Source organism: Podarcis erhardii, assembly GCF_964252035.2.
Source record: "Podarcis erhardii genome assembly, chromosome: 9".
Classification (NCBI taxonomy): domain Eukaryota; kingdom Metazoa; phylum Chordata; class Lepidosauria; order Squamata; family Lacertidae; genus Podarcis; species Podarcis erhardii.
In genome coordinates, this window is record NC_138512.1 from 20,905,369 (window position 1) to 20,929,488 (window position 24,120).

Below are 24,120 nucleotides of genomic sequence, written 5' to 3' on the forward strand. Positions count from 1 at the left end.
AAGGGAGCCAAAGTAGTTTTTTGACAGAACTGGCAAACTTCAAATATCAATTTGTGGTATTCCCATTTGGAATAAAGGAGGGAAGTCATTTGCTTAGGGCATTATTAAAACTGATCAGAAAAACCTGCATTTGAAACAGGTTTCTGTTGTTGTTTCTAGTAGGAAATTGCTTTCCTTTCCATTCTGAAAGTTCAGTGTAACTTAGGAGTTTGAAAACTCCTAACTTAACAGATGCAATTCCAATAAAAGATGATCAACTCACCTTCTCTTATTATCTGGGAGCATTCTTCATAAAAACGTCCCAGCTCTGGTCTAACCTAATTCTTGTCTTTGTTCTTATAACTGTTCTCCCAAACAATTTATTCTTTGGGGTTTATTCTGCACCAGGTAAACTAAGAGTAGCAATGCATCTAGACTTTTTTGTCTTCTTTCAGTTTAGGTAACTCACCAACATAATAAGTACGGAATTTGTGAAAGTTGTTTCTGATGAGACCGTTTGCATTCTGTGAATATTTCTGATGTGCTGGAAATAATTTCACTTTAAAAACAGGAACTCTTCTTTCAAGTGAGCCGCTTGCTGGGAGTTTAGTTAATTATACTGAGCTTATCATGTGGAGAAGAAAATGTTTAATGTCATTTGGAGATGTGCTTCACAGCTGTAGTGATTCAGAAGAGACTTGATCTTCTTGGCACCTGCCTGTATCCATCAAGCCACCACAAGTTTGATGGCCTGTTAAAAGGAAATAAAAAAAGAGGATCAGATCCATTTTTTTCAGTGCAAATGGAAGAAAAATGAGTGTGACCTCAGGCTCAGGATTGAGATATTGGCTGCCCTCTACCTATTGGGGGCCTGCATCTTCCATCAAAGGGACTGAAAGATGGTACATCTCAGGCAAATGGAAGCTCTGTCCGCACATCCAAAGGAAGCAGACTCCCAAGTCCCCATGGGTGCTGGCCGTTTCCCCATCACCACCTCTCCTGACCTTTCATGCATTGAATATGAATTGAGATTCCAACAAAGATTCTTCCTGCTCAATAAGATACCCTGATTGCACAGAGGTGACATGGTTGGGGGCAGCATGTATTTCTGTGCAGTTTGAGCCCTCATAGGTTCTTCAGCGCAACCAAAAAGGACATGTACATGAAATTACCCGCTTCAGACAAGTAATCCACATTGTGGGTCCACTGCCAAGTGCTGATTCTGGTCTTCACCATGCAGAAGATGTTACTGTGGACAATCAGTGTTTGAATGAGATCTAATGCTTCCAGGCATCTGGATTTGTTTGTTTAAATCAGTACTGAGCGTTGCAGAGTCTGCATAATTTAATTGACATAAAATCTTAACTGGTACCCCCCCATCCCCATTTGTATTTACTCCAGCCAACATTGCCAATTGGCAGAGGAAATAACGAGTTGTAGTTCATAAACATCCGGAGGACATCTGGCCCCCTAAGAAATTTTGCTAGACTTACCACATTTGCTTTCCTTAAAATTCCTTGAATATTTCTCCTGAGCAGAAACCTCCAAATCTGCCTTGCAGTTTCACTCCAGATAAAATTCAGTAGCAACTCTAGTCTCAGGTCTCATTGATTCTGCCCACTGCCCAAGGAGTGTCTTCACAATGACTCCTAACAAGGGAACCAGTGCTGGTGAGAAGCAGTGGTGCTCTCAGGGCAAGACAAAAATCCAGGACCTGACCCAGTGGAATGAGCAGGAGGACCACCAAACAAAGTAAGGCTGGCTTATTATGTTTTGAATCAGTGCATATTTCCATCTGAAATGGAGACCGATATAAGAGCAGTGTGTGAAATTCCCTGACTGCAACCATTGGTGAGAGGTGGATGACCGCCCCCCCCCCCAAGTTGACTGGCACCATGCATTAAAGCTGTGTCTGTGTTACAGGCAGTGATGTGTAGACCCCTGCCCAACTGAGAAATTTGATAGTTCACTCAAAACTCCCCCCCCCCTTCAAAATTACTCCGATGTTTCTTCTAAGAGGAAACTTGCACATCAGCCTTGAAATTTCTCTATGGGCAATATGTATGCAGTGGCAGCTTGAGTCTCAGATTTGTGGGTTGTCATCTTCATCTCTTGGGTGAGAACACTGAACATTGCAACTATTTTAGCCTTGCTAGCAGGACATGGGGATATTAATTTTCTATAGGGAAGGCTTGTAATTACACTCCTATGGAGGAGGGTAATAATTCTTGAGTGCGACAAGCAAAAACTCTTGCAAGGAAGGCATTCTGCAAAAGCTATAGGAGGCTAGTCGATGTGATTTGCCTAGGCATGAAACATCCCACGTTGTAGCACAAGTATTCTGGATAATTTGTCTTGGTATTAAAAGGGAAGAATCATAGCTTGTCATTAAGAAGAGAAAAGCAAACCCTCGGTGGGATTTTTTAATGTGGTGTTAAGACATTGTATTAACTAGCTGAGTTTAACTGAGATAGCAGTCCTAGATAGTGTGAAAATGCTTTGTTTCATAGAACCCCCAAAAGCAGTTGTGTGAGATGAAATGCATAAAAACATTTTATGGTGCCCAGGGGAAGACATCTACATTTACAATTACCTCCTGTCTTCACATTCACAATGGCACTCCAACTGCCACTGTTGCAGGAGAAGGCAACTGAAAGCCAGGAAGCTGGAAGTCATGGCATCTATGGACCTGTTTCAGCTAATATATGGTCTGACAAGTGTGACAAGTCATAACCTCAATCTGGTGCTTCCTATGGGATAGGATGAGAGTGATCTGAGGTGACGCCATTCCTCCGATGTTGTTCCCTTGTGAACAGGTTAACCAAAGATCTGGTCAAGTCTGCATCCACAGTGATAACCAACTTCATGGGGGTTACCTCCATCCTGTAGGTCAATCTTAGGTCACCAGGGTGTCTGGTTTGGCCTGCAAGGCCATTTTCCCCAAACCACACCAGGGCACCCATCAGCTGCCATCACTGGTACAAGCAATGCTTGTGAAGAGGACAAAGGACTCAAACAATACAGTGATCCACCTGCCTTAAAGAGTGTGGAGCATCTTCAAAGAGCACTTGTGCCAAGGGCTTTAAGGCAGTCCCTGTGCAGAGTCCTTGCAGAGGCTCAGACAGGAGTGCATGGTCTGTATTAAAGTGCTTGGCAAAAGTGCTATTTGAAGCAGGCTCTTCTCCCTTTAAACACTGCCAAGTGATGGAGGGGGCACTGCTTCAAAGAGTGCTTTTGCAAAAGCCTGTCAGGCAGCACCCAACCCCCACTCTACATAAGATAATGTGGGGGCTATCTTAAAGCCCTTTGCAAACAGCAAAAGGTCTTTGAGGCTGTTGCTGGTTCTCAAGCACCTGACACCCAGCTGGCTATCTGATATTCCACACAAGGGATTTTGAGAGGTTCACGTGGCCACCCATCTATCAAATCCCCCCCTCTGGCGAGGCTGATCCTGATAAGGATCTGACCCATGGTGCCAAAAACGGTTCCCTGCCCTTGGTTTATGAGGATGTTTTAGTCTCAAAGAAGATGCTTCTAGTGCAATAGGAATGACAAATAATTGTGTTCATTCTTTCCATGCCTTAAATCACAGGAGTTGTTGCCCAATTAAATGTTTGATCAGACAAGAACATCAGCATACTGCCCTGGGTCTTGTGACTCATAAGCTCCAGTTCTGTGAAGAAATAAAAAAATAAGGAATAAAATGCCATCTCAGCCATATGATTTGTTTATTGAAACCGGGAGGTCACGTTCAGCTGCTGCCTTTTAAAATTCATGGTCATTAACTTAATTTGGGCACTCAGATTTACAGAGCTCAGATAACCCAACTTTGGTGTTGGATCTCACTTACACTGTGGATAGCAGCAAAAGACCATTGCTCTCTTATTTTGTGCTATCCACTGCATAATCTGACAGGTGTTAATTACAATTTAAAACTCAGCTGATTGGTCTGCTCCATACTGAAAATAGAACAAAGATCTCCAATATTCATGTTTAAAGATGAACGTGCTGCCTGCTAGTGAAAATACCTAGTCATTAGTCATTTTGTGCTTGGGGATTTATTAGTCATGGTGCTGTTTCTAATTAGTTGGAAATAATAATTAGGACAGTTCTCCCCCCTTGCCTAGTACAACTTCCACTTGAGTATGAAATATTGTCTGTTTTTATCATAAGACTGTGGCTGGAACTAGATATTGTCACAAACACACAGCTGGTGCCGAAAACCATAACAGCTCCATGCTTTGTTTTTCCCCTTTCTCTCTCATATTGCGTAGTTGGGAAAATCAATACGCAGTGTGATGTCATCAGACTGTGATTTCTGCCAATGAAAGCAGGAGGAGAGAAATCACAGCCTGATTACATCGCATCCTGTGTTGAGCAGTCCTAGTGGTATGGGGAACAGAGAAAAAGGAGACCTGGAGCAGTTATTTCCACTGCCTTGTGCAAAAAGCATGAATTCTAGAGTGGAGGGATCAAACGAGCTAATCCAAACCTTCCATCACCAATGAGATTTTGCTGCCTCCACTAACCAACCTTTTGGCCCCTGAAACTTGTTTACTGGCCCATCCTACACTCTGCACTGTACAATATGTTCATTCAACTCTGTGCTGTATAGGCATGGGATAAATAACAAAATAGGGATGCGGGTGGCGCTGTGGGTTAAACCACAGAGCCTGGGACTTGCCGATCAGAAGGTCGGCAGTTCGAATCCCCATGACGGGGTGAGCTCCCGTTGCTCGGTCCCTGCTCCTGCCAACCTAGCAGTTCCAAAGCATGTCAAAGTGCAAGTAGATCAATAGGTACCGCTCCAGCAGGAAGGTAAACGGCGTTTCCGTGCACTGCTCTGGTTCACCAGAAGTGGCTTAGTCATGCTGGCCACATGACCTGGAAGCTGTATGCCGGCTCCCTCGGCCAATAGAGCGAGATGAGTGCCGCAACCCCAGAGTCAGTCACGACTGGACCTAATGGTCAGGGGTCCCTTTACCTTTACCTAAATAACAAAATATAAGAGCATATTTCTCTTTCTCTCTCTCTCTCTCTCTCTCTCTCTCTCTCTCTTTCTCTCTCTCTCTCTCACACACACACACACACATACACACGTAGTTGGCATCCATATGTCCCAGGAGACAATGAGAAAACATTTTAAAGGGGAAGAAAACTAATTTTAAAACACTTTGAACAATTACTTGTAAACAATAGAGGGAATTAAAACGAGATAGGGAATCATCCTACTCAGCCTAGTTCAAACTGTTTCTCTACATAAGCTAATGCTTGGCAGCTAATCCATACCAGCTTTATTTTAATAAATTAATTCTACTCTCCCACCTCAAGCTTTTGGCCAGCCAGAAGAATACTGCTTCTGTTTCACTTTCTCATAATTTCTTTGGGTTTCCTCACCCCCCCCCCTTCAGCCTTTCATTTTTTTAAAAAAATAATATTTATTAAAAAATTTAAGGGTTACAAAAAGCAAAAGTAAAAACACCATATTAAACAAAAACAAAACAACACATCACAATAAGGAAAAAAGAAAAAAAACCCCACAACTAATCTTCCCATAACTTATCTTTCATTTGCTTGTTTCCTTGACCTCCTCACACCTCCCTTTTTTGTATTCTAATTCGGTTAACTATTTCAGCAAATCCTTTCCATCTTTTCCAATTTTTGTTCTGTAATTTATCTCAATATGATGTAACTTTACTTTCCCTCCTTTCACCAATTAACAGTCTTTTTTTTCCTAAACCCTTATAACATTTCTGCTAAAACCACATAACTTCATTCCAACATCCTTCTAACATTCATTAATTTTACAATGTTTCTGTAAATAGTCTTTAAATAGCCTTTCAATTTCATTCCCACCCTTAAGTATCAGGTTCTTGGACTGAACCTTTGGCCCTGCTGTGAGTAGTAGCCTGCGAGGAAAAGCAACCGTTCTACAGCCTAGAACAAAAAACCCCCCAAATGACATAACAGTTAGATTCCTTCACATCTTGTGCTTGTGATAGTGTCTCATTCCAGGCTCAGACAGTGCCAAACCAGTCTGTATCAAAGTCTTCTTATATAGGCGTTTTGCAATTTACTTAACTTGTGCTGTCTCCCTCAGCATGGAGTTAATGCAGCTTAAAAGTCCAGCTTCTTGCTACCAAAAGTTAATATAAAATGGCTCATTAAGAAGGAGCATCACTGACAATGTAACCTGAGAGCAAACTGTAATAAAGATATCCCAGAGGGCAACGTGTGGTTAATAGTCTGGCTAGGAGCGAAACCACTATAAACGTGTATTTCTTTGGGGAGAATAATAAGCAGTAAACTTCTTTAATTTATGCCATGAATTTGTAAACATTTGACTGCTTCAAGTACCTGTGGCAAGAGTCAACGTTTATATGGATTAAGGGGGGGGGTATTTGTTTATTCAGGCATAAAAATTCTCAAAATGAATACTTACCAATTGCTCAAGCCCAGATTTGGATAGTGGAATTACAGTGGTACCTCAGGTTAAGTACTTAATTCGTTCCGGAGGTCCGTACTTAACCTGAAACTGTTCTTAACCTGAAGCACCACTTTAGCTAATGGGGCCTCCTGCTGCTGCCGTGCTGCTGGAGCACAATTTCTGTTCTCATCCTGAAGCAAAGTTCTTAACCCGAGGTACTATTTCTGGATTAGCAGAGTCTGTAACCTGAAGCATATGTAACCTGAAGCGTATGTAACCCGAGGTACCACTGTACTAGCATTTAACTCTAGTTTGGGCATCCAGCTTGTGTATGTGTGTGTGTGCATGTGAAAAAAACTGAGGACCCTGACATGTGGAGTTGTTTCCTAAAGCAGTTGGAAGATGAGACCATCACAGAAGTTTATTAGAATAACATGTAGATGAGGATTAGGGCATGAAGGCTTTCTATTAATTCTCCTCCTAACCTCGGTATACTGTAGTTTGCTTCACTGAACTCGGTTATCAATTATTCATTTGCTACTTTTTTCCATATCTGATTAGCATGCCTTGAATTATTCTGAGGAGAGGGAAAAGCATATTTGAAAACCTCTTTGTTCACTAACTCAGCATAATAGGACACTAAGTTAAAAGGAAACAAAATCTCAAATGTGAAGCACACAATTGGCTTCTAGAAAATGCTACCCATGGATAACATGCCCAGTTCATGTGACCAACTAAGCACAGTGAAGGGTGAGAGGGGGGTTCCAACCCGGACGTCCAGTACAGTAGAACCAGTGTGGTATAGTAGTTAAGAGTGGTAGATTCGTAATCTGGTGAACTGGGTTCGCTTCCCCGCTCCTCCACATGCAGCTGCTGGGTGACCTTGGGCTAGTCACACTTCTCTGAAGTCTCTCAGCCCCACTCACTCACAGAGTGTTTGTTGTGGGGGAGGAAGGGAAAGGAGAATGTTAGCCGCTTTGAGACTCCTCAGGGTAGTGATAAAGCGGGATATCAAATCTAAACTCTTCTTCTACTACTACAGTGGTACCTTAGGTTAAGTACTTAATTCATTCCGGAGGTCCGTTCTTAACCTGAAACTATTCTTAACCTGAAGCACCCCCACTTTAGCTAATGGGGCCTCCTGCTGCTGTCGTGCCACCGGAGCCTATTTCTGTTCTTATCCTGAAGCAAAGTTCTTAACCTGAAGCACTGTTTCTGGGTTAGCGGAGTCTGTAACCTGAAGGGTGTGTAACCTGAAGCGTATGTAACCCGAGGTACCACTGTACTTACAAATGCCTCAGGTTACAAACTCCACTAACCTGGAAGAGTTACCTCAAGTTAAGAACTTTGCCCCAGGATGAGAATGGAAGTCGTGTGCCAGCGGCGCAACGGCAGCAATAGGCCCCATTAGCGAAAGCACACCTCAGGTTAAGAACAGTTTCAGGTTAAGAACGCACCTCCGGAACGAATTAAGTTTGTAACTGTAATTTGTCTGGCAAAGCAGTGTTCCCAGTTATGCTGACAGAGACTGCACACTGCTTGTATGTGCTTAGGCCTTTACAGGTGAGCCAATGAATGTGCGCAGGCAATGCTGTCATTGTGATCCAACTTCCTTGTCCTCTGTGCATTCACTGTTCAGTGGTACCTTAGTACTCAAACGCCTTGGTTTCCAAACGCTGAAAACCCGGAAGTAAGTGTTCTGGTTTTTGAATGTTTTTCGGAAGCTGAATGTCCGATGTAACTGTCAGCTATTGTTTCCGGGGTGCCTGCACCAATCAGAAGCTGAGCCTTGATTTTCGAACATTTTGGAAGTCAAACATACTTCCGGAATGGAAGTTACTAAATTGGAAGGGACTCCAAAAACGTGATTTAGTCTAAACTACGATTCCATTAAAAATACAGTGGGCAATAGCCGTGGCTATCTCTAGATAGATGTGAGGATCGTGGGGTCTCAAAAAACTGTGGTTGCTGGCTGTGAAACTCACTACATCTCTGCGGCAGCTTGCAGCAGGAGGCCTGATCCCTGCTGTGCTGCACTGGCATAAACTGCGAGTATCTAACGGATGGGAAAACAGGGATCAGCCTGGCAGGGATCAGGTGACACAAGGAACAAATAAGGTCCCCTCTGGCCCTATGAAGCTGACTCCTCAGTCTGACTAATGTGTCTCAGGTGCAGACTAAACTGCTCTCACATCACAGTATATCCCTGATTACCAGCCTGTTCACTGTCTACCAAACCATTAGCTCACTTTCAGGCCACCCGCACTGTCAGTATAGACTGAGGCTGCATATCTCAGATTATCAGATGCTGGCCACAAACCACTGAGCATGGCTACTAGAGGTGTGCAGAAGATTCCTGAAAATCCAGGATAACAAGCCAAGGTGGACTGCCTCAGCTTAATTTGGGGCTGTGGGTTAAACCACAGAGCCTAGGACTTGCCGATCAGAAGGTCGGTGGTTCAAATCCCTGCGACGGGGTGAGCTCCCGTTGCTCAGTCCCTGCTCCTGCCAACCTAGCAGTTCCAAAGCACATCAAAGTGCAAGTAGATAAATAGGTACCACACCAGCAGGAAGGTAAACGTCGTTTCCATGTGCTGCTCTGGTTTGCCAGAAGCGGCTTAGTCATGCTGGCCACATGACCCAATAAAGCGAGATGAGCGCCACAGTGTCAGCCACGGCTGGACCTAATGGTCAGGGGTTGCTTTACCTTTACAAGGCAAGCACAAGTCAAAACAAGAAACCCCTGTGAGCTTTGTGGCCACCCGCAATCCAGACACTTTTGTAAAAGGCTGCAGACAAGCATTTGTAAAACACAAATCTTGGTTCTTAAGCTTAACCATTAAAGCTTCCACGTGGGGGAATAGCAACTTTGCCAAATGGAAGCACCCATCTTTAGCATAAGGAAAACACCAGGGTCAGAAGACAGGTATAGTTTGCAATCAAAGGGAATGGTATTCCCAGCCATGCTTCTGCAGTCCTTTAACTGGAGATACCAGGGATTGAACTCAGGCTTGCTGTATATGAAGCATGTGCACTGCTTAGGGGTGTAGGAAGGGGGTATGTGTGTGGGGGGGTGTCATCCCCAGGTGTCATCCTTGAGGGGGGGTGACAAAATGTCACACCGTGGGGGGCTGCACTTACCGCGGGGCCTGGCCTGCAGCGTGCCTGAGCCACATGTCTCTCCTGGGAGTGACGCAGTGGCTCAGGGCTCCGCTCTACCTGAAATGGCAGTGTGGGGCTTGTATCCACCAGATGAACTCCGTGGGCAGCTCATCATGCCACCCCCCTGGGCAGATTGCTGTGCTGCCCCCCTTTTGGTGGATCTCCGTGTCGCCCCTATGTGGATCTCAATGGCGCCCCCATGCACAGATTACTGCAGTTCCCCCTTGTAGCACCCCCATGCTCTGGTCACTGCGGCACCCCCGAGGGCGGCTTGCCATGCCCCCGCCACTCGAGGTGCCAGAGCAGCTAGCTATGCCCCTGGCTCTGCTAATGAACTATGGCCACATAGTGCTGCTGGTTTTATTATTGATAATAATATGTTGGATATTTATTGGAAAAAGGATAGGGAGATGTGACTGAGCCCTTGCTCTTCTCACCTCAGATATGATACTGGTTTCAAATGATTAAGTGATCTAGGTTAATACAGTATTTTGTGTTCCCTGGAAAGCACATCACATGCAATCAATATTGCTAGCTTCATCTTTAGTTTAAGCCTCCCACTCCAGGTGCCAGAGCAACTAGCTACGCCCCTGGCTCTGCTAATGAACTATGGCCACAACCCACAAAGCACTGCAGTGGCAGCACTGTGTGTGTGTTGTCCCCTACAGGAAGGAGAGTGGGCCAGCTTTGCTGATTGGCTCCTCCTGGCACGACTCATTCCCCATCCCGCCCTTCACTTGCCAGAGCAGGAATCTACAAGATACTCCTGCATTTGGGGTTTTTGGGCCATTTAAAATCGAGGGTCTGTTTCTACCGGCGTTCAAAACGTTAAGCATAAATTGGCACTCGCTGAAGCATCCTCGAGGCATAGACGTGAGCAGCAGACAATGAAGGCCTGTTTCTAAATGACTAGTTGGAGGATTAGCTCCCCGCCACCCCCGCCCCAGTAATGCAGAATGCTGATTTTGTGGCTATAGTGATGAGATTTACTAATATGCATTTGTCATTAATTCAATCATACTCATTATCTCGTTCGTTCAAAGGAACAGCAGAGAGACTCTCAAAAGCCTTGTGGGTGGTTCAAAATCCCCCTGGCGAACCTGCATCTAAGAGTGCCCTACTTTTGCTCAAGATATGGCACAGGCACCCTCCTCATTTAGACTTCACATACTTTTATTATTATTATTAATTTGCAGTCTACACAGCAGTCATATTCTGAAGCTGAACTTTCCCGGCAATGATTATCCCTTATTCATTCAATTACAAAGAGTTTTATGTGGGCAGCTCACCATTCCCTGTGTTCCAGAAATGGAACTGCAGACAGGATCACATCTTTAAATGAGGAGTCTCACCATGGAAAGGGAGAACAGACCTGGCCTTCAGTCCTAACCACCTTTACCTGGGAGTAAATCCCACTGAATCCAATAGGAGTTACTTTGGAGCAGCTCTTAGAGCAGCCACCCAACATATACTGCTTTACATGGCTTTGTGTAAATAAATGTTTACCATTCATCCCCATGGGGGATGGATAAATCACTAAGGAACAGGTGATGAGGGTTAGAAAAAGAAGAAAATTATCTGCTCACCATCTCATTGATTACTGGGGATATTGCCATTGTAAAGGGTGGAGCAAAGGACATGATCAGGCATGCTAGTACTTTTGTGTGGGGTGAATGGGGTCTGGAGAAGTCAGAAGTCTGTATTCCAGCCTTCTCTTTCTCAACAAATTAGCAACAGCTGCAGCACACACTATAACAATAATAAATATAAGGTGTACAAGTATGTAAAGCATCACATCCCCATCTCAGTAATCCGTGCGATCACTTTGCAATTTATATTTATACATGCCTACATGATTCTCAGTGCTATGTAGCATCACTCAGATAGTTAGAAGGCAAGTTGTTTTCACACTTTCAAAAACAGAACTGCCAGCAACACATTTGGTCATTACACTGTCTATCTCCTATTATTTTTATTTTACTTAAAAGCAGCTTAATAGTTCAGAAAACTATTTGAACATCTTATTTTCCATTAGTTTGGTAGTGTTGCTTTGCTATGTAAAGTCATATTCACGTCTCCCTGCAGTTTCCTCCAACCCTCCTCTTTTGCCCATTGACAGAGTGGGATATGATGGGATGTAGTGGGAAATGAGGAAGGAAAGATAGTGGGGTATTGGGGATGGGAGAGGGTGGGATAAGGGATAATAACAGATTGCAAAGATGTGGTGCTAAATAGAAATTGCATTCAACAATGCAGTTTGCTTATGCATCAAACAAAAAGAATAAACACTGAAAATCAAAAACATTCAAGATGTAGGATTGACTTTACAGAATATTTCTACAGTATTGCCTCTCTTTGCATCCACTCTTCATACAATGTTCAGGTTAGTTTTCTAGCTCTCTGTTAATCCTTTAAAAAGACATGGAAACTTAATTTATTTTGTGGAAGTGCAATTCTACCCAAATAAAAACCATTGTATGAATAAAAGACTACTCCCACAGTTAGTGAATCCATAATGCTATTCCTTTTGGAAAGTCAAACACCCTGATCCAGCCATCAGTTCAAGAAATGAATGAATGAATGAATCTTTATTTGCGTCGGCCATCGGCCATAGCAATAAAACAACAATACGATATACAAAGAATAGAAATAAAAAGTCAATTATATAAAATACATTTTAAGGTTTTTGAATCAATAGTCAAATAGTGGATCTTATTCTGATTGCCCCAGCTAAAAACCTTGCAACCTTTGCTGTCACCTGCTCATCTTGACCAGCCAAGAGAAAGGAAACTGTGGCAGTGGCTGGGTGACCCAGAATGGACAATAAAAGAGGGGTGATAACCTCAGGTCTTTATAAAGAGTGCAAGCCAGAAGGACATGCGCCACCAATCTGGTACTGCCATCTCCACAGGGACACAAACGTTTTTCGTGTGGAATCTGTTGGAATTGTCCCTCAAGAACAGCCGAGGGCAATACAGTCAATCTTGTGAGAGTAAAAGTGCGTCCATATTTTAGGCGCCATCATTCCAAGATATGGGAACCTGCACAGAACTGCCTTAGAATAATAGAATTTTTGAATTGGAAGGGACTTCGAAGGTCACCTATTTATTTGTTTAATTTATTTATATGCTACTTTATACTTAAGACATTCTTTAAAGGATCCAACCCTCTACTCAATGAAGGATCTACAATGCAGGATGCAATTGCGGTACAGTGGCTCTGATCTCTTCTTGGGTCACTCATTTCGGTGGAAGAAGCAGATCCAGGCAATCATTTCTTTGTGTATGGAGATCCATATTATCCATTGGTAAAGGTTGAACCATTTTGTAACAGACTTACACACACAGAGAGAGATTTCTGGATTGGGCAGTACTCTGTTGAAATTAAGAAGCAGCAATAATATATGTTTACAAAATATTAGGATTCCCCCCCCCCTCAGAAATAACTGTGCTTAACTTAGGTTTATAAGGGTTTTCTCTCCATTCTATATGTGCATTCTGCGCATTAATTAATGCTCACTATTGTCTGTCTGTCAAGATATGCTCATCACTGCTATGGTTACCACTTTTAGTTTGGGTGCACTTTGTTTGACTTCAAGCCTCCAGCAATTGCTTGAAAATGTATTGGAATGAGTAATGGAGATTGCAAACTTTAGCACTGGAGGAATATTTAAAGTCCGCACTCATTTGATTCAAATAGAGAGAAAATTACTTCTAGGCATTCTTTGACCTTTGAGGGGATCATCTGAATGAATTTGCAGACACGCTCAAGCTGTTGCCCATTTTTTCCCCCTTGCGTGTATTTGCAAAACAGCAATTTATACTTTATCCAACTGAAGGGTAAGTAATAAATGGACATGCAATTGTTTTCACTCTGCAGCTCCTTCCTTTTTTCCATCTTGATAAGAGTATGCAGATAATAATTCAACAGAATTATATTGAGTCTAGCAGTAATGTACTTGTGAACAACTAATTTACTTGCTAACTGTCCTCATGTGGGGACATCATAATAATGTCCAAGATTCAAAGATAAGCATGTGCATGCCAAGAGGGGTGTTTGATTTGTTTTCATTGAATGCTAAACTAATCCCCACCACCACCAATATTGTTGTTGTTTAGTCGTTTAGTTGTGTCCGACTCTTCGTGGCCCCATGGACCAGAGCACGCCAGGCACTCCTGTCTTCCACTGCCTCCCGCAGTTTGGTCAGGCTCATGCTGGTAGCTTCGAGAACACTATCCAGCCATCTTGTCCTCTGTCATCCCCTTCTCCTTGTGCCCTCCATCTTTCCCAACATCAGGGTCTTTTCCAGAGAGTCTTCTCTTCTCATGAGGTGGCCAAAGTATTGGAGCCTCAGCTTCCTTCCAGTGAGCACTCAGGGCTGATTTCCTTAAGAATGGATAGGTTTGATCTTCTTGCAGTCCATGGGACTCTCAAGAGTCTCCTCCAGCACCATATTTCAAAAGCATCAATTCTTTGGCGATCAGCCTTCTTGATGGTCCAGCTCTCACTTCCATACATCACTACTGGGAAAACCATAGCTTTAACTATACGGACCTTTGTTGGCAAGGTGATGTCTCTGCTTTTTAAGATGCTGTCTAGGTTTGTCATTGCTTTTCTCCCAAGAAGCAGGCGTCTTTTAATTTCGTGGCTGCTGTCACCATCTGCAGTGATCATGGAGCCCAAGAAAGTAAAATCTCACCACCCATATAGCCAACTACTTTTGAATGCCACCCCCATTTCAAAAGCAGTTTACCATTTGGAGTAAGAGGACAGCTGTTTTAGAAACACAAATCCACAGCCCTGTTGGAAGTGTGGAACTATCCGCCTGGGTCTATGGACCCTCACCTATGAATCCATTAAAATACTTTTTGGAAGTGAGAACTAGGCAGACTTGAACACGCAGCTGATATAACTTTGTACTTTCCATATGGAAGCTTCTGGCTTGATAACGATTGCCATTGCCAGCCTGGAGAGCCATTCAGGTGATGATTTGGATCTCTGAGGGAAGAATGCGAGATAATCCTTCTAACATGATTGAATGTCCTAGAGCAATTTGAGCAAAGTGCTCAGCATGCCACAACTTAAAGTAGGATGCTGGAAGGCTGTGGGGCTGTAGTGCAAGAAAAAAAGATGTGGCCATATGATGGAAACGGGCAAAATTAAATGTAGGATTTCATTCCACGAACAAAAGTGTATGCTGCCTATTATGGTACTTTAGTATAGGAAAACCTGGAATAACTTAATAACGAAATAGATTACTCAGCAGTCTGGAAAGAACAAATTTCACCCGTTGATTATTTTTTTTTTACATACATAAAAGCTACAATTATCCTTCTGATTACCTTGCAACAATCTAAATTTGTTAATAGCATTATATATACATTATCTTCATTTTTTAAACAATTTCTACCTTGCTTTAGTCTGTGTGATATCAAGTTTGTATTTAAAAGTGTAAAAATCTATAAGGTGTAAATATTAGAAATTTGGGGATTTTTTTTTCAAAAGAAAGGTATATCGCTGCATAGCAGGTGCCAGATGCACCTCAATGAAGAACAGCATCTTTTACCCCTCCTATGCATATATAAAAAATGAGAATACAACTGTGTAAGAACTGATACCTGGATTTGTTTGTTTTCCTCTTTCCTCCCCATCCCACTTCCCTTTTTGTATTGCATATATAAGAATAGAACACTATTTTAAATTGTAAACCACCTTGGATGAATTAGCAGAAACATGGATCATAAATGTAGTACCGGTACATACCTTAAAAGTAAGGATGTGTATTTGATTCAAAAGAATCCAGAGCCCAAGCAGGGCACCTCAGAAAGAGTTGTGGCTTGTCTGGGATAAAGTGGGATCAGCAGAAGGTGGCCGGAGTTGAAGGAAAGATTTTATCATATATAGACTAATACCAGGGTGGGATGATGGGGGAAAGGAGAACTCCATTGCGATTGACAGGCAAGTTTGTATTCCGGGTGAATTATGAATTATTATACCTGGAAACCAAATCCCTTTTGGCTCGTCTCATTCACAAATCAACTTGAAAAGGTATCTAGCGCAAAAGCCCCTGAGTCTCTTTAACTGCAGTTCAGTGGATTTCTTAGCTATGAGTACCTCTGTCTTGCCTGAACTTTTCAGACTCATTGCTCACAGAATGCTGGTGGAGATTACCCACCCCAAAACAACAATGGCTGCCCTAGCAGAAAAATACTTCCGCTATCCATTGGAAATTTGGCATGGTCTATGTCCTCAGAAGGGGTGACCTTGCCTACAAATTTCATTCAATTCTGCTTCAGAATAAAACAAATATTGTTAACATTTCCTTAAAAATAATAATTTAAATTTGAAACTACACAACACAAAACCCCCTGAACATATTTGCCTAGAATTTGGCAGGTTGTATGTACTCTTGAGGGACTAGCTTGCTTGCAAATTTTACTTACTTGTGTCAAAAGAAAATAGTTACAGATTTTTAATAAAATTCTTTTTAAAAAATTCTCAGAAGTTTTAAAGGAAAACATGCATGAGTAAGCCCCATATAAATTATATTGGGAGTTGCTGTTACAGACCTGTGGTACTATCCCCCTCTAGTTCTGCTAATTTCACTAAAATGCACAATGTTTAATTATACAACTTCACTGTGATCAAGTTGACTGATTTTTAGGAAAATGAAGATAGTTGGGCTAGGAATGAACAGTTAAATGTATTTTTGAACACATTTTTTTTGTTTCATTGTGACCCTAACTGCTGCTATTTTAATGCTTTTGCATATTTATTTTATGCAACACTGTTGAATATTTCATTCTTCACACTGCTAAGTTCCATTATTTTCTCTCTCCCAACCTTTCATTGAACTACCATTAGCATGGATAAAGCAGATGATGAAGATGACGAAGACCTAACTGTGAACAAAACATGGGTGCTTGCTCCAAAGATTCACGAAGGAGATGTCACTCATATACTGAACTCTTTACTCCAGGGCTATGATAATAAACTCCGACCAGATATTGGAGGTAAGTGGTATTAAAATTTCAGTTTTAAAAGAATATATATTGAATACATCTTGGCAACAGCTGTTTTTGTTCTTGACATATCTTGGCAGCATACTGGATCAGGCCTCTAATTCTGGGATAATTGTGCTCCGAGCCCCAAAACGCATCCCCCATGGAAATACAGTGGAGACAGAATTTAGTTTAAATGTTAATGGGCAAATTTTGGCCACAACTTTATTAAATACACAAATGTGACTGGTATTGACTTAGGCATTGGTATCAAAACTATAATTGGTTCCTGCCCACCCTAGCAGGAAGCCTGGAAGGGTAAACTACCAGCAGGGGGAGCTCCATCGGTTTATATTGACTGGTGCTCACCCCTGGGGTTCCCGGGGGTCCTGGCATGGCCCTAGCCCCTCTCCAGGCTTCAGACGAGATCCGGACCCCCGGATTCCTTTAACGGAATACCCTATTAATTGGAGGGGCAGATGATGGCCGCACCTCCCCTCCCCACATTCCCCTAAACCAATGCCTAACCGTCAAACCTTACAAAGTTGTGACGATTGCTAAGAGGTAGGCAAAAACCAAATGGCCACAGCCAATCTGCCACATTGGACAAAATTCCTACCCGGCTCCCATTCCAAAACAGGCGACCAACCGAAGTCCAAAGCAAGGCCAAACATGACCTAATTAACGGGTGGGTGGGCGGGTGTTTGGCAGCGCGAAGCAAAAGGAGGTCCCAACGTTGCGCTGCCAAATAAATATCCCCAACCCCCAACCTTCCCAGGCTGCTGATTGGCTAAAGGCCATTGGCTTAACTGTGGCACCACCGGCTTGGAGTGGGGCAAGCCCCGCCCACAAGCCAACTGGGGGAAGAGTTCCAGGGCCGAGCACAACATGGGCCCTCTGTTAGGAGAATCTAACTTATCACAAAGTGTCTGTTTAATGTAATGCATGTAACACCTGCTAGTGGAACACTCATTATCCAAAATTTCAGTTATCCAAACAAAAACAATTATACCCAAACCTCACTACAACAACTGAGGGTTCAGATATCTGAACAGCTGGGATTTGCCCACTTCCTTACTTGTTTGTGCTTTGCTGGTCAGCGGCCGCCATATTGGGCCGAAACCATGGAGGGAGAAGGAGAGTTTGGACAAATCGGTGTTTCCTTGTTTGCCTTTTGCTGTTTGACTGCAGCAGTTTCTGGCAGAAACCAGGGCCGGGAGGGAGATGCAACAAATTAGAAATGTTCCCATAGGAAATAGTGGAAACCCTCAGCGCATTATGTGAACACTTGCCTAATGAGCAATTTCTTGGGAATGCATTGCGTTTGGAAAGTCGGACTTGTGTGTCTCAGTGGCGTAGCGTGGGGGGTGCAGGGGGGGCCGGCCGCACCGGGCGCAACATCTGGGGGTTAGGGTTAGGGGGCGCAAATCCACGGGTTAGGGGGTGCAAATCCATGGGTTAGGGGGCGCAAATTACTTGCCTTGCCCCGGGTGCTGACAACCCACGCTACGCCACTGGTGTGTCTATTAAAAGCAGAGATTCAATATACTGATTTTATTGTAAAGTTATTCCTGGCTTCTCTACAACCCCCATAGTCCAGATAAAAAGACAAACAAATCACTAAACTCTTCCGTGCTGAAAGTTCCTCTTTTGATTGCACTTCTTTAATTGCTTAATGGATCATAGTCACATTTCTATCCTATCTTGCACAAAGGGAAAGCAACCTGAAGCCACACACCTACCCCCCCCAATTGCAGCAATGAACTCTGTTTACATATGATACCTGAAAAATAATTAAGGTCTGCTTTCAAAGTGAGGAACCACCTTTCTTATGGCACAAGGAGATAGGCTCAAATGACAACTGTTGCTCATTAGCTATTGAGGTTATCTGGAGATGACATTGATTACATTGCTACCCACCCCATTTTGTTAGATTTGGGGTGGGCTGTGAAATGTGTATTATAGTTTTTAAAGTTTACGTGTATGACCCAGGTGGCTCCCGGGCAGAGAGAAATTCACAATTAAATGAATTATTGCTCAGGCAGACAAGGACAGGGGAGTGGGCCGGTGAAGATATTTTCTTTAAAGTTAAGTTTGAAAATACTCTGCAACATAACAATTAAGTTCTGAGTCACTGTTCTTTCATATAAGTGATTGATTTTGTGCCCGGTGTAGTGTATTGATCAAGAGTCTAGCTGAAAAGATATTAATAAACCTGAGTTGTGCTTTGGTTGGGATACAATTACGAGGGCTGAAGAAACTAATGGATTTTCTAAGCCTATCTTTGCTAAGAACATGTTGAGAGGAAAGAATTGGTTTTATGTTTTCAATGTATTAATTTGCAGGTTGCATAATTAGTGGTGCATTTGATTGGTTTTACCCATTTGTCACTTTTATGCATTAATCATAATTTGGAGTATGAATGCTTGCCATCCGCTCCCCGTGCCCCAGCTTTAATAGCTTTAAAAAAAACTATCTTTCCCTCCAGTGTTTTAATATGATCCATGTTAATAAACAATATTTTACGTCAACTAAGGTTGCAATCCTACAGTACTTGCCTAGGAATAAGACCCATTCAATTCAGTGAGACTTCTGTGTGCATTGGGTCTGAACATAAATAGAGGAGCAAAGTTTTACATGAGGTGTTCCACCAAGCATGATGCTTATATTAAGAACATTTTTTAGTTGATAAATTACAGGTGTTTGGCCTGATCTACCCCCTCCCAAATGTGCAGAGCAGTAGGCAAGCAACTCTGTGTTTTCAGGAGGAGATGTTGACTGGCACTGAATAGTGCCAATCCTTTCTCTTTTTCCTCTGCCAACCTTCTGCAGGGATGCTGCTGATATGCCAGCAAGACCTCTGCCTAGCTGGCTACATTATATAGCAGGGAACCCTTCCATGCACCACATGTGGGCATTCAACAGCTGTTTTCTCTATGTGCTCCTCTAATGTTCCATGTTGGAGTACATAGGGAACTCCCTTATACCATCAGACTATTGGTCCATGTAGCCTTTTACACCCTTGTGCAAATTAATTGAAACAAACAATGTAGTTTATTGTACAAAACTCACATATACATGTACAAAACTCACATATACCGTACGTACATTAGTAACAGTTATGACCTCCGCTATTTTTAAGCAGTATTTGAAAACGGTTTGGCATGGAGTCTACTAGTTTCGAACAGTCACTGTTGATTTTCGGATCCCTGTACCACACTTGAACCAGCGCCTGAATGAGCTTCTCCATAGTCGTACAGACTACAGCACGGAGGCGACTTTTGCATATAGCCCACAAATTCTCAATGGGATTTACGTCCAGGGAATTCCCTGGCCAGTCAAGTACCTGTATTTGCTGCTCTGTCATGAATTTCTTCACCACTTTCGATGTGTGACAGGGGGCTAGGTCCTAGTGCAATATCCCAGTACCATCAGGATACCTCTTTTCCAGCTCTGGAATAACTCTCTTTCATAGAACCTCACTGTATTGTGGCGAGCGCATCATTCCTTCTACTGGCTGCAGGCTTCTGACACCATAATGATCAACTGACTTTTTGTGTTTGTTCTGAGTACAGGATTACGAGTCAGTTAGAAAACATGCTTTGTTTCAATTAATTTGCACAAGGGTGTATTGTGTATTCTGAGTGACACCTGTTTCTCAGGGTCCTAGGTGCATCATCATTTACCTGTTCCATTGTAACCTGGAGTTATGGGGTACTGAACCTGAGACCTTGGGCTTGCAGAGCTTGAGTTCCCATAGAATAGTTTGCTGTGGGCCTGGAGAGCAGTGGTCAACTGGATGCCAGCATGAGGTGTGGAATGGTACCCCATTGTTAAAAATGGCCAGGCATGTTGCAGTGTGCCCAGCATAGTAGCCTAGCATACCACCTGAAGGCCAATACCAGGCTGTGTACAATGCCCGTGAAGCTGTGTGTCCATAGAAAGGGATACATTAGGAAGACTAATGGTGTGGTCTTCTATTGATTCACAAAAAAATTGCATTACTAGACAGCAAAGGAAGCACTGCATTTCACATGGAATTATGCTTACTGTTTTGTTTAGTGAGAACTACAGTAATTGAAACTGATGTCTATGTTAACAGCATTGGTCCGGTCGATCCAATTAATATGGTAAGTTTATGGTTATAATAGAACTTACAAGGTAAGATTATTTTTTTATATCCATCTGCTTTCCAGTGCCTCTCACACTATCAAGAGATAAGGTAACCTTGTGCTTTTGAAAAGCGACTGTTATTTTGACTGAGATAGCTGAGACATCAAGTATTCTCTAAGAAGCTATTTTGTTATCAAGGAAAATCTAACTGAATTAAGAGTCATAGAAGACAAAGGCAACATTTGAAATAGAACTACGCTAACCTTATTCAAATGACTCCCTTTTACTTCGTATCCTCCTGACAATCTGGAAATGACTGCTTGGCAGATCAAAACTAAATTAGGCTAAAATGGAATATGATCTAAGTATATTTAAATACCAACAGATACTGTTTAGGTACTTATGCTGTTAAAATATGCAAGGTAGGAAAACTTGCATGCTGCTGAAGATTTAGTAAGGTAGCTTTTGACTTCCAATTTGGGACTGAGGCAGTTTTGATTGTAGGAGGGTGACCAACATTCTGATCATACTGTGATCATACTGTGTTTTAGAACCTTGATTTGCTAGGATTCTAAAATATGCAAAAGAACACCCTCTAATTTGTGGAGGGTGATCAGAAGGGTCACTGTGACCCCACTTTACATGTTTGTTTAACACTAATATAGAATGTGTAAAGAGGGCTTTCATCTTCGTGAATTCTGATAGACTGTCCTGAGATTCACGACTTCTGGACTAAAACGACATTGCTATCAATCAGATTTTTCACTTCTCTGAATGTTGTAGTGCAGTTGTTGCTGTTGTTGCTGCTGTTGTTGCTGTTGTTGCAGTTGTTGTTTTAAGAAAATCAAAATGTATTTTAAAATGTGTATTTTGAGATATAATACTTTCAGATATGTTATTTAGATGTGAATTTTCATGAAGATTTTTTTTAAATTGAAGATTAATGCAAAAATGGAACACAAGTCATCAAATGGTGGCATTGTCCATCCCTAGTAATGATCTCCTCTGAGCACAGCTCTGGACAGCTCTGTGTTCTCGTTCTCTCTCTCTCTCTCTCTCTCTCTCTCTCTCTCTCTCTCTCTCTCTCTCTCTGTGTGTGTGTGTGTGTGTGTGTGTACCTTTTCAGAGCTTCTGATCTTGTAGCTACACTGACTCCCATGGCCATAGGAAGAAAACCTATGGATCATGCATAATGCCTTCGACAACCCTAAATAATTATTTAAGGTAAAACCTTCAATACTGAATAGCAACCATGGCTCAGAAAGCTGTGTTTGTAGTAAACCACCCTGAGAGGAGCTATTCAGATTGAGAGAGTTTAGAAATTTTAAAATAAAGAAAGAAAAGTAAGTGTTCAGCGGGGTGGGGTGGGGGAAAGAAACCCTGACACAAACTGGATTGATTTTTGTCAAGGTGTTAAGTGTCTGCCTATTTCTCTTTGCTTCAACAATCTATATGCAGCAAACTTTTACGAGAATTCATTGAGTTTGTTTCCATGTTTTTGGCTGCATAGTTATTCAGCAAGGTGATTGTGTTAGCATTCAGGGATTGATGTCAAACACCGTAGTTCACAGCTTACATTTTCAAAACATTCAAAATAGATGATAATTTCCAGGTAAGAGTTTTGTTTGCTAAAATATTTTGATAACTTTGCATAACACTTAGCTGTAAGTGGGAATAGTTAGTGCTAAAAGATTAATTACTTCAATAAATTACCATAAGACCTTGAAATAATTTTTAGATTCATTTCTGGGCTTTTGCCAACTTTTGCAGTTGGCTTGTTTTGAAAAGCTACCCCAAATATTTACCCCCAAAGCCTTCCAAGCTCTCTTTCACACCATTTTTCCAGGTCAGTTATGGTCAAAATTTTGTTCTGGATTCATCGTTACGCAATATATTTTCCCTCTTGAATCATTTATTTTATGTTGTTGTTTCTTATTGTTGTCTTTTCCACAGTATAATATTGTATCCTAATTCAGAGGCATCTCATTTTTAGGATTTAAAGGGGAAATGTTGTGGAAGACAGAGTCCAGGGAAAGGGACAAATATGGTGGGTGGTAGAGTGACCACCAGGGGGGCGCGGGTGGTGCTGTGGTCTAAACCACAAAGCCTAGGGCTTGCTGATCAGAAGGTCGCCGGTTCAAATCCCTGCGACGGGGTGAGTTCCCGTTGCTCGGTCCCCGCTCCTGCCCACCTAGCAGTTCGAAAGCATGTCAAAGTGCAAGTAGATAAATAGGTACTGCTCCGGTGGGAAGGTAAGCGGTGTTTCCATGCGCTGCTCTGGTTGTCCAGAAGCGGCTTAGTCATGCTGGCCACATGACCCGGAAGCTGTACGCCGGCTCCCTTGGCCAATAAAGCGAGATGAGCGCCGCAACCCCAGAGTCGGTCACGACTGGACCTAATGGTCAGGGGTCCCTTTACTTTACTTAGCGTGACCACTAGATGCCTTTTTTAAATCAGGTATTTCTTTTTCAGCATTCATGATACTTATCCCAGGGTGGCTTACAGTGCAATTTAAAACAAAACAGTAAGATGTACAACAAACCAATTAGAGTTCCCAGAGGAAAGGCATAAATGAAGAGGCCCAGGCCAGAGAGCACATACGGTTCAGCTCCTGATAACAGCAGATTGAGAGGACTCTGTTGCTATATATTTGATACCATTTTTAGATTGGGCACCTTAGCAAAAAGACAGTATACAAATGCAATCTATCAATCAAAGAAATCAATAACACAATTAGAACACTACTCAGTGGGCTGCCCATCTAACATTGGTCCGAGTACGAGTAGACCCACTGAAATTAATGAACGTGACAAACATGACAGTGGGTCATGGGAATTAATGGGAGATTAATTGGCAGCTGGGATGGCGTTATATGCGCAAACCATCTTGTGAGCAACCTGGAGGCTGAATTCTGCCAAACTGCCTTCAGAGGCAGCCCCACGTATAACCTAGAGGTTACCAGAGCACAGATGACAGAAGTTCCATTGAATTCAATGAAATTTATTTCCAGATAAGGGTATACAGGATTGCACCCTATAGCAAATCCCTGTGCAGAATTATGTACTGTAAGAAAGTTTACCACAAATCCCTCAAACATTTTAGTTTGTCATAAATGTGTGAGTCTTCAGGCAATTAGCACCTTTAAAAGATAAAGGGTAAAGGGACCCCTGACTATTAGGTCCAGTCGTGACCGACTCTGGGGTTGCGGCACTCATCTCGCTTTATTGGCCGAGGGAGTCGGCGTACAGCTTCCGGGTCATGTGGCCAGCAGGACTAAGCCGCTTCTGGCGAACCAGAGCAGCGCACGGAAACACCGTTTACCTTCCCGCCAGAGCGGTACCTATTTATCTACTTGCACTTTGACATGCTTTCGAACTGCTGGGTTGGCAGGAGCTGGGACCGAGCAACGGAAGCTCACCCTGTGGCGGGGATTTCAAC

The 24,120-nt window shown here is 42.6% G+C and overlaps 1 protein-coding gene and 1 long non-coding RNA gene across 5 annotated transcripts in view; one reads left to right on the forward strand and one right to left on the reverse strand.

The window, feature by feature from the left end:
- GABRG1 (gamma-aminobutyric acid type A receptor subunit gamma1) overlaps positions 1-24,120 on the forward strand; it is a 65,166-nt gene that overhangs the window by 10,396 nt on the left and 30,650 nt on the right. For 3 of the 4 annotated variants that reach the window (XM_081875874.1, XM_081875875.1, XM_081875876.1), the window contains exons 2-3: positions 16,433-16,581; positions 20,632-20,699. In XM_081875874.1, the coding sequence (XP_081732000.1) occupies positions 16,433-16,581; positions 20,632-20,699 (217 nt within the window). Of the gene's footprint in view, positions 1-726; positions 1,732-16,432; positions 16,582-20,631; positions 20,700-24,120 lie in introns of those variants that run through there. The other variant, XM_081875873.1, reaches the window with a different exon arrangement.
- LOC309349731 lies at positions 611-15,554 on the reverse strand. Its single transcript, XR_014160144.1, has 3 exons — positions 15,332-15,554; positions 2,573-3,652; positions 611-730 (listed from the first exon to the last, which is right to left on the reverse strand). It is a non-coding gene; the product is annotated as an uncharacterized lncRNA (long non-coding RNA).